At 34.0% G+C, this 13,501-nt stretch overlaps 1 protein-coding gene across 3 annotated transcripts; it reads right to left on the reverse strand.

The window, feature by feature from the left end:
- Positions 1-215: 215 nt before the first annotated feature.
- LOC144967908 (uncharacterized) lies at positions 216-10,748 on the reverse strand. 3 transcript variants are annotated; one of them, XR_013644483.1, is made up of 4 exons: positions 5,262-10,748; positions 3,423-3,715; positions 2,852-2,991; positions 216-1,316 (listed from the first exon to the last, which is right to left on the reverse strand). XR_013644483.1 is itself a non-coding variant. In XM_078905669.1 (2 exons), exons 1-2 carry the CDS (start codon positions 3,027-3,029, stop codon positions 964-966), a joined length of 531 nt encoding a protein of 176 aa, XP_078761795.1. In that variant the 5' UTR covers positions 3,030-3,390; the 3' UTR covers positions 216-963. The 3 variants fall into 3 exon arrangements, 1 of the variants encoding a protein (XP_078761795.1); XR_013644482.1 differs by having other exon boundaries at positions 3,423-10,744; XM_078905669.1 differs by lacking the exons at positions 3,423-3,715; positions 5,262-10,748 and having other exon boundaries at positions 2,852-3,390.
- Between the last annotated feature and the right edge of the window lie 2,753 nt (positions 10,749-13,501).

Here is a 13,501-nt window from a genome sequence, read left to right on the forward strand (position 1 = left end):
TTATTATTATTATTATTATTATTATTAGTAGTAGTAGTAGTAGTAGTAGTAGTAGTAGTAGTAGTAGTAGTAGTAGTAGTAGTAGTAGTAGTAGTAGTAGTAGTAGTAGTAGTAGTAGTAGTAGTAGTATTGTTGATATTGTTATTATTATGATTATTATTATGTTTATTTATTTTTTATTTTATTTTATATTATTATTATTATTATTATTATTATTATTATATTATTATTATTATTATTATTATTATTATTATTATTATTATTATTATTATTATTATTATCATTATTATTATTATTGCTGTGGTTGTTGTTATTATTATTAATATTATTATCATTATCATCGTCATCAACTCCTTTCCGTGAATGATTGTTGTTTTTATGAAGTAATTGCAATTCAGACATGGACAACACTTTTACAAGTGAGTGGAGTCGAAGAAAAACATGTGCCAACAATACCTAGGATCATTCAATACAATTTGGTAATGGTAACAATTGACTATATTTATGGTGATTCTCATTGATGCACTAATATCTTTCAAATGTAGAAAAACATTAGAAACAAACAAACAAACAAAAAAACAATAACCAAACATAATTCAAAACTTATTAAAATTAATCCGAGGCTCAGCTATAGTAAATTTTATGAATTAAAAGGCAAGAAAAAAGTTCCACTATCACTGATATATTGTTTTAGAAATATGATTTTTTCTGATCAAAGCATGTGAACATATTCATTTACAAGAGAAGTACACATGATTCTGCTACGCTGTGAACACGTAAATTCTCCACATGTGCTGCAAGTCTTTCTGAGTTTTACATCATTTTTTTTCTTGGACATTTTATGGATCTTCCCCTTGTCGCATTCTTCCTCTTCCTGTTGTGCTGTTGATCTTATTCTCCCATTTTGCACTTGTACATTATGTTCTTGTCCCTTCTTTGTACATATCACCACAAGAGTACTTTTCATTTTCTTAGTGTAAATAATAGAATACTCCGGAGGCAGGCTTTTTCAATTTTCTTTGAATGCATGACCAATGACATGGTTCTTTTGGATTTTATGACCTTTGATAGAATTCTTCCTATATGTGGAATTTTGTTCTTATTCCAAGCAGTGCATTCCTTCACAAACAATGCATTTTGGAAGTTGCCGACTTCTATTGTTTCTTCAGCTTCATCTACCTCAGATTCAGAATCGGTGGCATCTATTTTTGGATCTGGCTGCAGCAGAATCAGTGGCATTTCTTCATCAGTGATGCTTTCATTTGAAGAGCTTGTATCATTCCCATACCAATGAAATGGTGAAATACCGCCACTGTCTGAATGATTAGAAGAAAAAAATTATATTGGGAAGGTACACACAACTGGAAATGGCGATAAAAGAGAGAGTGAGAGAGAGAGAGAGAAAAGGGGGGAGAGAGTATTTTGGGGATGTGAGTATATTATTATTATTTTGAAAACTTTATTTTACTGAAATCCCCAATTGACAATTATTGTCATGTAGAAATAAAAGAAAACATCAAATATGAAAGTATCTGAGAGCAATGTGATTACAAAACAGTGTAATTTTCTCGTTGTCTTCAAGGATTTGCTGTGATATGCTGAAAGTCACATCCAACGAGTCTGATAAAAGAGGTATAACTGTTCGATTTTTCATCTTAAAAAAAACAACTTTCACTCTGAAGTCTTTGCAGCCAATAAATCCAAAAGTTGATGAGTATTAATATGATAATATTTGGTGTTGAATTGCCGAAAATGTAACGAATTGAAAATGAAATGAATATGTTTATGTTTTGTATATCGCACGCGTGAAAGAAAGAAAGAGAGAGGAGAGAGAGAGAGAGAGAGAGAGAGAGAGAGAGAGAGAGAGAGAGAGAGAGAGAGAGAGAGAGAGAGAGAGAGAGAGAGAGAATAAGTAGAAGTGAAATAGCTGTTCAATGTTATAGTTATCATATAACGTTATAACAAGTGTAACTAAATGACAAATTGCCATATTTATGGACAATAAAGATCTATTATTATTATTATTATTATCATTATTATTATCAATATACTTTGAGATCACATATAAGACTCATCCGGACACACGCACAAGATCCAAAGAGGAATACACTCAAATGCTTACATTATACATTCAAAACAAATACAATAATACATAGCAGAGAGATGATTTACAGGGAAAAAAATATCATCTCCCAAAACAATTACTATGCATTTGACTGTTTCCCTCACAGCTAGGACTCCGGCCAGGGCCAGGACAAAGACAGAAAGCATGTTGGAAAATAGATATAGGGGTATAGAGGACACAGTATGTACCTCCCTGCCCACTATGGGAGGTAGGAACCCCACCCAGGTTGATACCATTAATTTATACCAATCTTCACAACATTTATACCTTCATCATTATCATGGGGGAAAATTATCCATTACCTGGAACTCGATTTGCAACAGCTCATCTTTATCTTGCATTATTAATTGCTGATATTCTGTCAATTCACTGGTTAAAGATAATCTTACACCAACTTAATATTTATTTTACTATTTCATACAATAGAAACATACTTGATAATGCTGTTACTGTTTGGAGAAATAACATTCTAACAATTAGAATTGAATCTCAGATTCTCATTGGAGATCAGCGTATTTTTCATAAAAGGTATCATGGGAGTGAAGAGAAATAACTTTAAACACACAATAAAAAAAATAAAAAAACACTTTGTCCCGTTGTAACCAGCCAACAATGCAAACATATTAGATTTCATATGATGCCCGTTATTAACTCCGAGCTAACAACCATTACACAGATAAACGTAATAGGTACCATTCGGTTTTAAATAAATAGTAGGTGACATACCTTCCTCATGCACTGGGGTTGCCCCAACAGACTGCAACTCAATGTATATCTGAGCATTCAAACTACCAAGGATGTTACGCTTTCTCCATTCGTCATGGTTTAGGCCCAATGCAACATAATTTAGACAACACAACGGATGGCTGTAAATTAAAAAAAACCCCAGTAACATACAAATCATTTCGTTAGCAAATTAAAAAATTCAAAAGCAATAATATCAATACAATATGACTGAAACATAATGTAGACATTTAAGCTAATTTAGTTCACCTAGAGATTGAATAACGGTACAAGAAAATAAATCACTTGTTATAAGAAGTCACAAAAAAATCTGTGGTTAGGTAGGGTACACACAAGAAGAAAAGATAATCGAGAAGCGAAAGTAAGGCAAGTATTGGAAGAAACATTAATTATCCATTATTGTTTCATTATTTCATATTTGGCGATTCTAGCTGGTACTACAATCATAAAATTAACAATACTATCAATTCATTTTTCGTTACATAGGATAAGTGTCAGAATAATCTTCATACATCACACACCTAATGAAAGAAAGTAATGAGTTAGTACTTACTTGGATGTTTCTTGATTATCATATTGGACAGCAAACAGGAAACAAAATTACCAAGTCAATTATTGTAGATGCCATCTACTACATAGTAAGTTGTGGATCATATTGGCACGACTATGTCACTAAATAAAGAGATGCATAATGTCACAACAAAAACAACAAAATGATGGGGGGAGGGGAAGGAGGGTTTGGTTTGTTTCTTATGGATTTATTTTCTTTTCTTTTTGCTTTTGTTTCTTGTTTTTGTACTATGAAGCTTGGCGGTAAGCAGGGGAATGTTCATTAATACACGGGATCTGAAAATAAAAAATAAAATGACAGAGAGTAACATAAATAAGTTGTCCCCTTATTATAATACATATACATCAGTCTGACAACCCAAATTGTTATGGTCTCATTGTTGTTTTGGAAAAATTCTCAAACTGATGCAGAATATAATGTCTTACAGTAATGTTAAATTACAGCCATAATTGCATTCAGTCATTAGAGCAAACATAAATATCAAATTACGCCCACAATTGCATTCAGATTCGTAAACATGTGATTTAGGTGTAAATGACGGCAGCGGTTTTACAAAGCTGATTATCCATCCTTAATGAGTCAGTGATTTATATACATTTAGGCTATCTATCTTTTCTATCTCTTTTATTTTCATAAGTTTCTTAAATCATTAACTTTTTTATCTCATAAGATGAAAAACAAAAACATATCTGTTGTCTCTTATTTTATAAAATTTATTTCACAACTTAATTGTCATAAATCTTATGACAAGATCTACTGACTTCAATGAGAAATCTTACATTAGTAATTTAATATTAAATATTACATTGCTCAATGATGGCAGGACATACAAATCAACACATTGGATCGACACAAATCAACACATTGGATCAACACAAATCAACACATTGGATCGACACAAATCAACACATTGGATCGACACAAATCAACACATTGGATAATGCAAATGTTGCTGCTTTGAAGCTGGAAAAAATAAGTAACAATAACAATAGTCAGATGGAATGGAAACTTGTTTTGTTTTTGTTTTTAAGGGTTTTGTTATATTGTTTGTTTTTAAGGGTTTTACGGCGCTTGCAACACATTTAGGTCATATCAGGGCCAGTAAAAAGGAAGAAAATGGGATAGTAAAATGTTCTAGAATTACAATTAAAGCACCCAAGAAAAGGTAAGACAAAGGGGAATTGGTGCAAATAGGAAACAGATGTAGATTCAAAGTGCACACTATCAGTGTACTTAGTCTGAGATTACCTAAGAGTCTCAACCAGACACCAGCACAAGATCCCTCTTAGAGGAATACACTAAAATGTTTTACAAATCAAGTTTTAAAAAAGCAGTACATAACTGAGAGATGATTTACAAGGTTGGTTTTTTCAAAAGTTTTTTTAACCCATTGCTGCCCGGGCATAATCAGAAAAAATGTCTCTCACAGACCATGCGAGGGGAGATAACTCTTCCAAATGTCATAGTACACTTCATTAAAAAATTAATTGCAAGAATGTGAGGCATGCTAGAAACAAAATAAAAGCTGTTTTGGAAAGAAGAATGAATGGCCTTTAATTTGATGTATTGTTTTGGACTATTGATTCATATTTTGATTTGAAAAAAAATGTTAAAGTTGAAAAATATGTAATAATATTAAAACACATGAAACCCATTGTCAATGGTCATCAAAATGCGCATCCAACTCAACCTCAATGTCTGATTCAGTGTCTGAATGAGTACTATCATCATCACTATCCATTAAAAAACGTTGATAACGCCCGAGAATTGAGGAATTCAAACGCCATTTCAGCATAAAAAAAAAAAAAAAAAGGACGTTACCACAACCGATTTGGTCGACAAACTTCAAAATATCACAGCAGACAAACGAATTGAGATAAAAACAATCAGGAAACGGCTAATTTCCCTTTTACTCTTTCTCTACTTTCGTTTTTCAATTAAAAAGAAGTGGTTCTACACACATTTTTAATATACGGGTTCAATGACACTGGGTACCTGGCGGGCGATATCGGGCGATCCGGACTTATGCTGATGTTTTTTTAGCGGGCGATTACGGGCGATTTGGGCGGCAATGGGTTAAAAGGGTTTTAAGGCGCTTGCAACACATTTAGGTTATATCAGCACCAGTAAAAAGGAAGAAAATGGGATAGTAAAAAGTTCTAGAATTACATTTAAAGCACCTAAGAAAAAGTAAGACAAAGGGGAAATGGGAACAAATAGGGATCAGATGTCGGTTCCAAGAGCATACCACCAATGTACTTCGTTTGAGATCATCTATAAGTCTCATCCAGACGCAAGCACAAAATCCAACAAAGAGGAATACACTCAAAGGCTTACATTACACATTCAAAATAACAAATATACTACTACATAACAGAGAGATGATTTACAAGGAAAAAAATATCATCTTCCAAAACAATAATTATGCATTTGACTGTTTCCCTCCCAGTCAGGACTCTGGCCAGGGCCAGGACAAAATCAAGTAATCTCATTCCAAGACAAAGACAGAAAGCATGTTGGAAAATAGATATAGGGGGATAGAGGACACAATATGTACCTCCCTGCTCACTATGGGAGGTCAGGAACCCTACCCAGTGATTTACAAGGAAAAAAAAATCATCTCCCAAAACTCTAATTGGAATATATAGGGGGATATAAGACACAGCATATTTACCACCCTGGCCACCATGGGAGGAATAGAAGCTTCAAGTCAATTAACAAAGACAGATAATGTGGACGTTTCAGGTTTCCCCTTTGTCAACAAAACTTGATGAATATTTATGTTTATGGTTTTAAGGGTTTTACAGCGCTTGCGACACATTAATGTCATATCAGCGCCAGTAAAAATAAGAAAATGGAGCAGTAAAATTATTCTTGATTTACAATAAAAGTACTCACAAAAAAGTAAGACAAAAAGGGAATTGGTTCAAATAGGGAACATATGGTAGATTCCAAGAGTATACCATCAATGTATTTAGTTTGAGATCACATTAAAGTCTCATCCAGACACCAGCACATGATCCCACTAAAAGAACACACTCAAATGTTTACAGAAAACATAACTAACAATACATAACAAACAGAGAAATGATTTACAAGGGGAAAACATATAATCTCCCAAATCTATAACTATAACTATACATTTATTGACTATTGCCCTTCCAGTCAAGGACTCAAGCCAGGGCTGGGACAAAACTGAGTAATCCCATTCCAAGACCAAGACAGAAAGCCACTCGGAAAGCAGTAAGGGGATAGAAGACACAGCGTGACCTCCTGCCCACCACAGGAGGTAAAAGGACTCCGCCCAGACTTGATGAATGAAACACGATGATGTTTTTGTTTTTGTTTGTAAGCGTTTTATGGCGCTTGTAACACATTAAAGGTCATATCAGCGCCAGTAAAAAGGAAGATAATGGGATAGTAACAACTTCTAGAATTACAATTAAAGCAACCAAGAAAGGGTAAGACAAAGGGGAATTGGTTCAAATAGGAAACAGATGTAGATTCCAAGAGCACACTATCAAAGTACTTCGTTTGAGACCACCTAAAAGTCTCATCCAGACACAAGCACCGGTCCCTACTAAGAGCAATACACTCAAATGTTTACAAGTCAAAAAAAAATTCATCTCCCAAAACTCGAACTATACATTTGTTTGTTTTTGTTTGTTTTTAAGGGTTTTACGCCAGTAAAAAGGAAGAAAATGGGATAGTAAACGGTTCTAGAATGACAATTATAGCATCCAAGATAATAAGGCAGACAAAGGGGAATTGGTTCAAATATAGGGAACAGGTGTAGATTCCAAGAGCACACTATCAAAGTACTTAGTTTGAGATCACCTAAAAGTCTCATCCAGACACAAGCACAGGTCCCCACTAAGAGGAACACACTCAAATGTTTACAACTCACATATAATACATAAACAAAATATAATACAGTGCATAACAGAGAGATGATTTACAAGGAAAAAAATATCATCTCCCAAAACTAACTATACATTTGACTGTTTCCCTCCCAGTCAGGGTATCTGGCCAGGGCCAGGACAAACCCATGTAATCTAATTCCAAGACAAAGACGGAAAGCATGTTGGAAAACAAACATAGGGGGATAGAAGACACAGTATGTACCTCTCTGGCCACTATGGGAGGTCAGGAACCCCACCCAGAGGGAGCAATGTCATCAGCCAGTCCCTTGATTGGAACCCCCAACAAAAGGTTGTGTGCCCAAAACAGAGATAGAGGTGCTCACAGTCTGATAAAAATGAAAGATCGCAGATGTTGATTTGTCAAATATGTCACAAAATCGACATATTCAAGTTAGTCCCCCTGGTCTCATCTCCAACCACATTGGAGTTATACAGTCATTAAAAAAATTATAGAATATATGGCAGTTTTTGCATCACAGATATAAGTTATTGACCAGTAAGCTCCTAAATTTCTTTCACATTCTCATTCTTTGTTTGTTTTGTTTGTTTGTTGCTTTAGGTCTCTTCCAACACAATTGCGGTTATATGAGAGACCGCTGAAACAAAAAAAAACAGTACAAATGTAAATCAAAATCATAACCTAAAGATATCATAAGCTAAATTATAAATAACCAAGAACAAACAGGCAGAAGATTTACAGGAAAAAAAATATCCCCTGTCAGAAATACAATCACAAACCAAAGAAGCAGGATAGGCTAGTAAAGAGAAGAAGAAACGACATCACTATCGGATCGTACACCCATGCGAACATCATAGGTATATGATTCAAGGGTGATGCTCCCATCCAACCACCCGCTCATTCTTTGTTGGTTATTGTCTAAAGAAGAGTTTTGAGCTCAAAACATTCAGTGTTTGGCATTTTGTTCATTGCTTGAAACAAGTTAGAGTATTGTTAAAAAATATAAAAAAGAAAAATTAATTTCCTGTTTGAGTACCTGGCTAGTTGTTTGAAAAATCAATATTTACAAGATCAACAATTTTTTGGCAACATATTTCAGAAATTACAAAAAAATTATAATAGAAAAATAATGTGATCAACAAAGTAGTAACTAATGAGACAATGAAATAAATACAAAATATAATATACAGGCAAAAGTGCAATGACACAAGACATTTTAATTTCTATAATTTGGCGAGAAAGTATAAACTTGCTCTATATGCAATTCAGAAAAATGAGTGGAGCAGGCACTTATGTTGAATAACAAGAAATCAAGTGAGTAGAAAAGTGCCAGAAGACAACAGAGAATAAAAAACTTCACAGTGACAATGGGGACTCGAACCGCAACCTTACCGGTATCACAACTCTGGCTGGCCGGGGAGATTGTGACTCAACCCTATGAGCTATCCACGACCAAAAAAAAAAGTCGCTTCAAACTGGCATAGTATAACTAGAGCCTTCTCTCCCAGACTTCTTGAGGTCACGGGTTCAACACACACAAATGCCACGAAGTAAGTTCGAGCCCCCATCATCGCCGCAACGCTTTTTAAAACTTTTCTACTCACTTCACCCTATATGTACTACGACTACCGATAGACTGGTGGGTAGATCTGCCAATCTGTAGTGACACTAAAAATAGAATATGTTTTTGTTTTTTTGTTTTTAAGGGTTTTACGGCGCTTGCAACACATTAAGGTCATATCAGCGCCAGTAAAAAGGAAGAAAATGGGATAGTAAAAAGTTCTAGAATTACAATTAAAGCACCAAAGAAAAGGTAAGACAAAGGGGAATTTGTTTAAATAGGAAACAGATGTAGATTCCAAGAGCACACTATCAAAGTACTTAGTTTGAGATCACCTAAAAGTCTCATCCACACACAAGCCCAGGTCCCAACTAAGAAGAGGGATACACTCAAATGTTTAAAAATCATATATAATATTTAAACAAAACAATACAGTGCATAACAGGGAGATGATTTACAAGGAAAAAAATATTATCTCCCAAAACTCTATACATTTGACTGTTTCCCTCCCAGCTAGGGTATCCAGCCAGGGCAAGGACAAAACCAAGTAATCTCATTCCATAACAAAGACAGAAAGCATGTTGGAAAACAGATATACGGTAGGGGGAACTATGGGAAGGGAGCTGTTGTTGTTTGTTTGTTGCTTTAGGTCTCTTCCAACACAATTGAGGTTATATGAGAGACCGCTGAAACAAAGAAACAAGCAATCTAACAAAAATAGTACAAATGTAAATCAAAATCATAACCTAAAGATATCATAAGCTAAATTATAAATAACCAAGAACAAACAGGCAGAAGATTTACAGAAAAAAATATCCCCTGTCAAAAATACAATCACAAACCAAAGAAGCAGGATAGGCTAGTAAAGAGAAGAAGAAACGACATCACTATCGGATCGTACACCCATGCGAACATCATAGGTATATGATTCAAGGGTGATGCTCCCATCCAACCACCCGCGAAGGGAGCTGTCATCAGGGATTGACTTTTATGAGACAACAGATAATGCTGATGGTAGGGACTGCAACATCAAAGGGAAAAATATTGCAGATAAATTTTGTAAGTTTCAGAAGATCCTAAATTTAATCGTTTTGATAACAATTAATCATGGTGAAAAATTGACTAGGGGTTGGTAGCCTCCACCCCCCCCCCCCCCCCCCCACTTCCTGATTAAATAAAAACTTACAAAAAAATGCCTTCTCTTTCTCTTCTACCCCATCTGAAAGAAGAAAATAAAAGTACAAAAGATCCAATGTTTTGTTTTTGTTTTTAAGGGTTTTACAGCGCTTGCAACACATTAAGGTCATAGCAGCGCCAGTAAAAAGGAAGAAACTGGGATAGTAAAAAGTTCTAAAATTACAATTAAAGCATCCAAGAGAAAGTAAGACAAAGGGGAACTGGGAACAAATAGGGATCAGATGTAGATTCCAAGAGCATACCATCAATGTACTTAGTTTGAGATCACCAATAAGTCTCATCTGGACACAAGCACGGCCCCCACTAAGAGGAATTCACTCAAATGCTTACATTATAAATTACAACAAATATAATAATACATAACAGAGAGATGATTTACAAGGAAAAAAATATCATCTCCCAAAACAATAACTATGCATTTGACTGTTTCCCTCCCAGCCAGGACCAGGACAAAACCAAGCAATCTCATTCCAAGACAAAGACAGAATGCAAGTTGGAAAACAGATATATAGGGGGATAGAAGACACAATAAGTACCTCCCTGCCCACTGTGGGAGGTCAGGTAGGCAAGAATACTCCACATAGCAGTGACCATTTCTTTCTGAAAGTGCCATTTTAATTATGGGTTGCATTTAATAATAATAATAATAATAATAATAATAATACTAATAATAATACTACTACTAATAATAATAATAATAATAATAATAATAATAACTAATACTAATACTAATACTAATAATAATAATAATAATAATAATAAAATAATAATAATAATAATAATAAATAATAATAATAATAATAATAATAATAATAATAATAATAATAATAATATTAATAATAATAATAATACCATTATTGTCCTTGAAAACTGTTTTTGTTTTTTGTTTTTAAGGGTTTTACGGCGCTTGCAACACATTTAGGTTATATCAGCGCCAGTATAAAGGAAGAAAATGGGATAGTAAAAACTTCTAGAATTACAATAAAAGCACAGAAGAGTAAGGTAAGACAAAGGGGAGCTGGGAACAAATAGGGATCAGATGTAGATTCCAAGAGCATACCACCAATGTACTTAGTCTGAGATCACCTATAAGTCTCATCCGGACACAAGCACAAAATCCAACAAAGAGGAATACACTCAAATGCTTACATTATACATAATACAAAAATAACAAATATAATAATACATAACACAAGAGAGATGATTTACAAGGAAAATATTATCATCTCCCAAAACAATAACTATGCATTTGACTGTTTCCCTCCCAGCCAGGACTCCGGCCAGGGCCAGAACAAAACCAAGTAATCTTATTCCAAGACAAAGACAGAACGCATGTTGGAAAACAGAGATAGGGGCATAGAAGACATAGTATGTACCTCCCTGCCCACTATGGGAGGCCAGGAACCCCACCCAGGTCCTTGAAAACAATTTTTCATTTGGTTACAGCATATACATAATATACGCAAACAGACATAAATGAAACAAAAAGTTCAAAACCACACACACACACACACACACACACACACACACACACACATGCACAAACAAACACTCGTAGTCTCACACTTATATAGGCTTCGTGTAACCTATCTAAAAAGCATATCATCATGATTAAAGGATTTAATTAGTGTGATAAAAATACAAGAAGATGGTTTCTATTTTGTTACTGAAATCACAGAAAGAATGCATAGTTGCAAAGATATCTTCCAATACAAAACTGTGTTGGTAATACAAATAGTCATTAGAGAAAAAGTGAAGTCTTTCCTATTTCTACTTGCAGTGCAAATAGTTTGTTTTTGTTCTTGTTTTTAAGGGTTTTACGGCGCTTGCAACACATTTAGGTTATATCAGCGCCAGTAAAAAGGAAGAAAATGGGATAGTAAAAAGTTCTAGAATTACAATTAAAGCACCCAAGAAAAAGTAAGACATAGGAGAAATGGGAACAACTAGGGATCAGATATAGATTCCAAGAGCATACCACCAATGTACTTAGTTTGAGATCACCTATAAGTCTCATCCGGACACAAGCACAAAATCCAACAAAGAGGAAAACACTCAAATGCTTACATTATACAATGAAAATAATAAATATAATAATATACAACAGAGAGATGATTTACAAGGAACCCCACCCAGTTGTACAAATAGCTAACTCGTTATTTTCTAATATCAAATTTGCCCCAAATATGTCAGAAATTCTTAAATCCTTAAATGTCTCGTTTAAGAATGTGTAATAAGTTGACTTATTGCCTGAGAGTCCCCCCCCCCCCCCCCCCCCCCCCCTCCAAGAAATTTTGTATGAAACATTGGATAGGAATGAATACAACAAGGTTGATCGTTGATATGATAGATAGTTCTGTCATACATTAAAAATACACATTTTTAACAATTTGGCCAGAAAACTGACCCCCGACTTGCCAAATGCACACACAAAAAAAAAAAAAAAAGAGTTGAGACTGACTGTTATGAGACTTTTAGACAAATTGACTGTCATCATAATTAATTGATATTTGATATCAAAATTTTCTGGCGAAACAAGAAAAATGTGTTTTATCAGTGCACAGAAAAATTTCTTCTGTAACCGAGATCTCATAAATTAATGATAATTTTATAAATATTATTTAGTAAAATAAGCAAAAAAAATATTCTTCTCTTATAGAAGTTTATAAAGAATATGTGGTCATCTGAATTCTGAATGTTTTTATTTATTTTTAAGGAGACAACACTTATTTATTAAATAGTAAAAAGTAAGTAAATCATTTTATAACATTGTAAAGGTAAAAGCGCCTTGCACGAGTCATGTCTCGTCTCAAATATTATGCGTTGCTGTTGATTTGTAAAGTGCTTTAACTTTAAGCAAATTCGATGGATATTGTGCTGTATAAAAGCTCAAAGAGTTACCCCCCTTGCAATCAATGTAAGTGTATAATTTGTTATTAATGTAAAATGAAGCCCTCTCAAATAATGATTTTTAAAAAAGAAAATGAAAAATTGAAAAGATAAATAAAACAATTGTGTACAAGTAAACTGACATATTTTTTTCGGGGGTTAATCTTATTCCTTAGCCTGTTGATAATTATACGCAACAGTATTTTGTTGATGTGGCTTATTAAACTTATAGTTCTAAAATTTTCGCATCTGACTGCACCTGCTTTCTTTGGTATTGCTATGAAAATAGAGTTACAGAGATCTTCTGGAATTTTCCCAGTATTGTATATATTGTTGAATAATATGTGAAGTTCATCAATTGCTAGATCTCCTAGGCTTTTTAATACCTCTACAGATATTTCATCAGGGCCTGTTGCTTTACCATCCCTCATTCGTTCCATGGCATGTTCAATTTCACTTTTGGTGATGTTTGGTCCGCTTAATGGTTCTTTGAATTTCAGTGGTGGTTCATTTCTATTTGGATCATTGTACA

The sequence above is a fragment of the Berghia stephanieae genome, chromosome 3, assembly GCF_034508935.2.
Source record: "Berghia stephanieae isolate SIO BIC M18660-M18661 chromosome 3, UCSD_Bste_1.3, whole genome shotgun sequence".
In the NCBI taxonomy this organism is placed as follows: domain Eukaryota; kingdom Metazoa; phylum Mollusca; class Gastropoda; order Nudibranchia; family Aeolidiidae; genus Berghia; species Berghia stephanieae.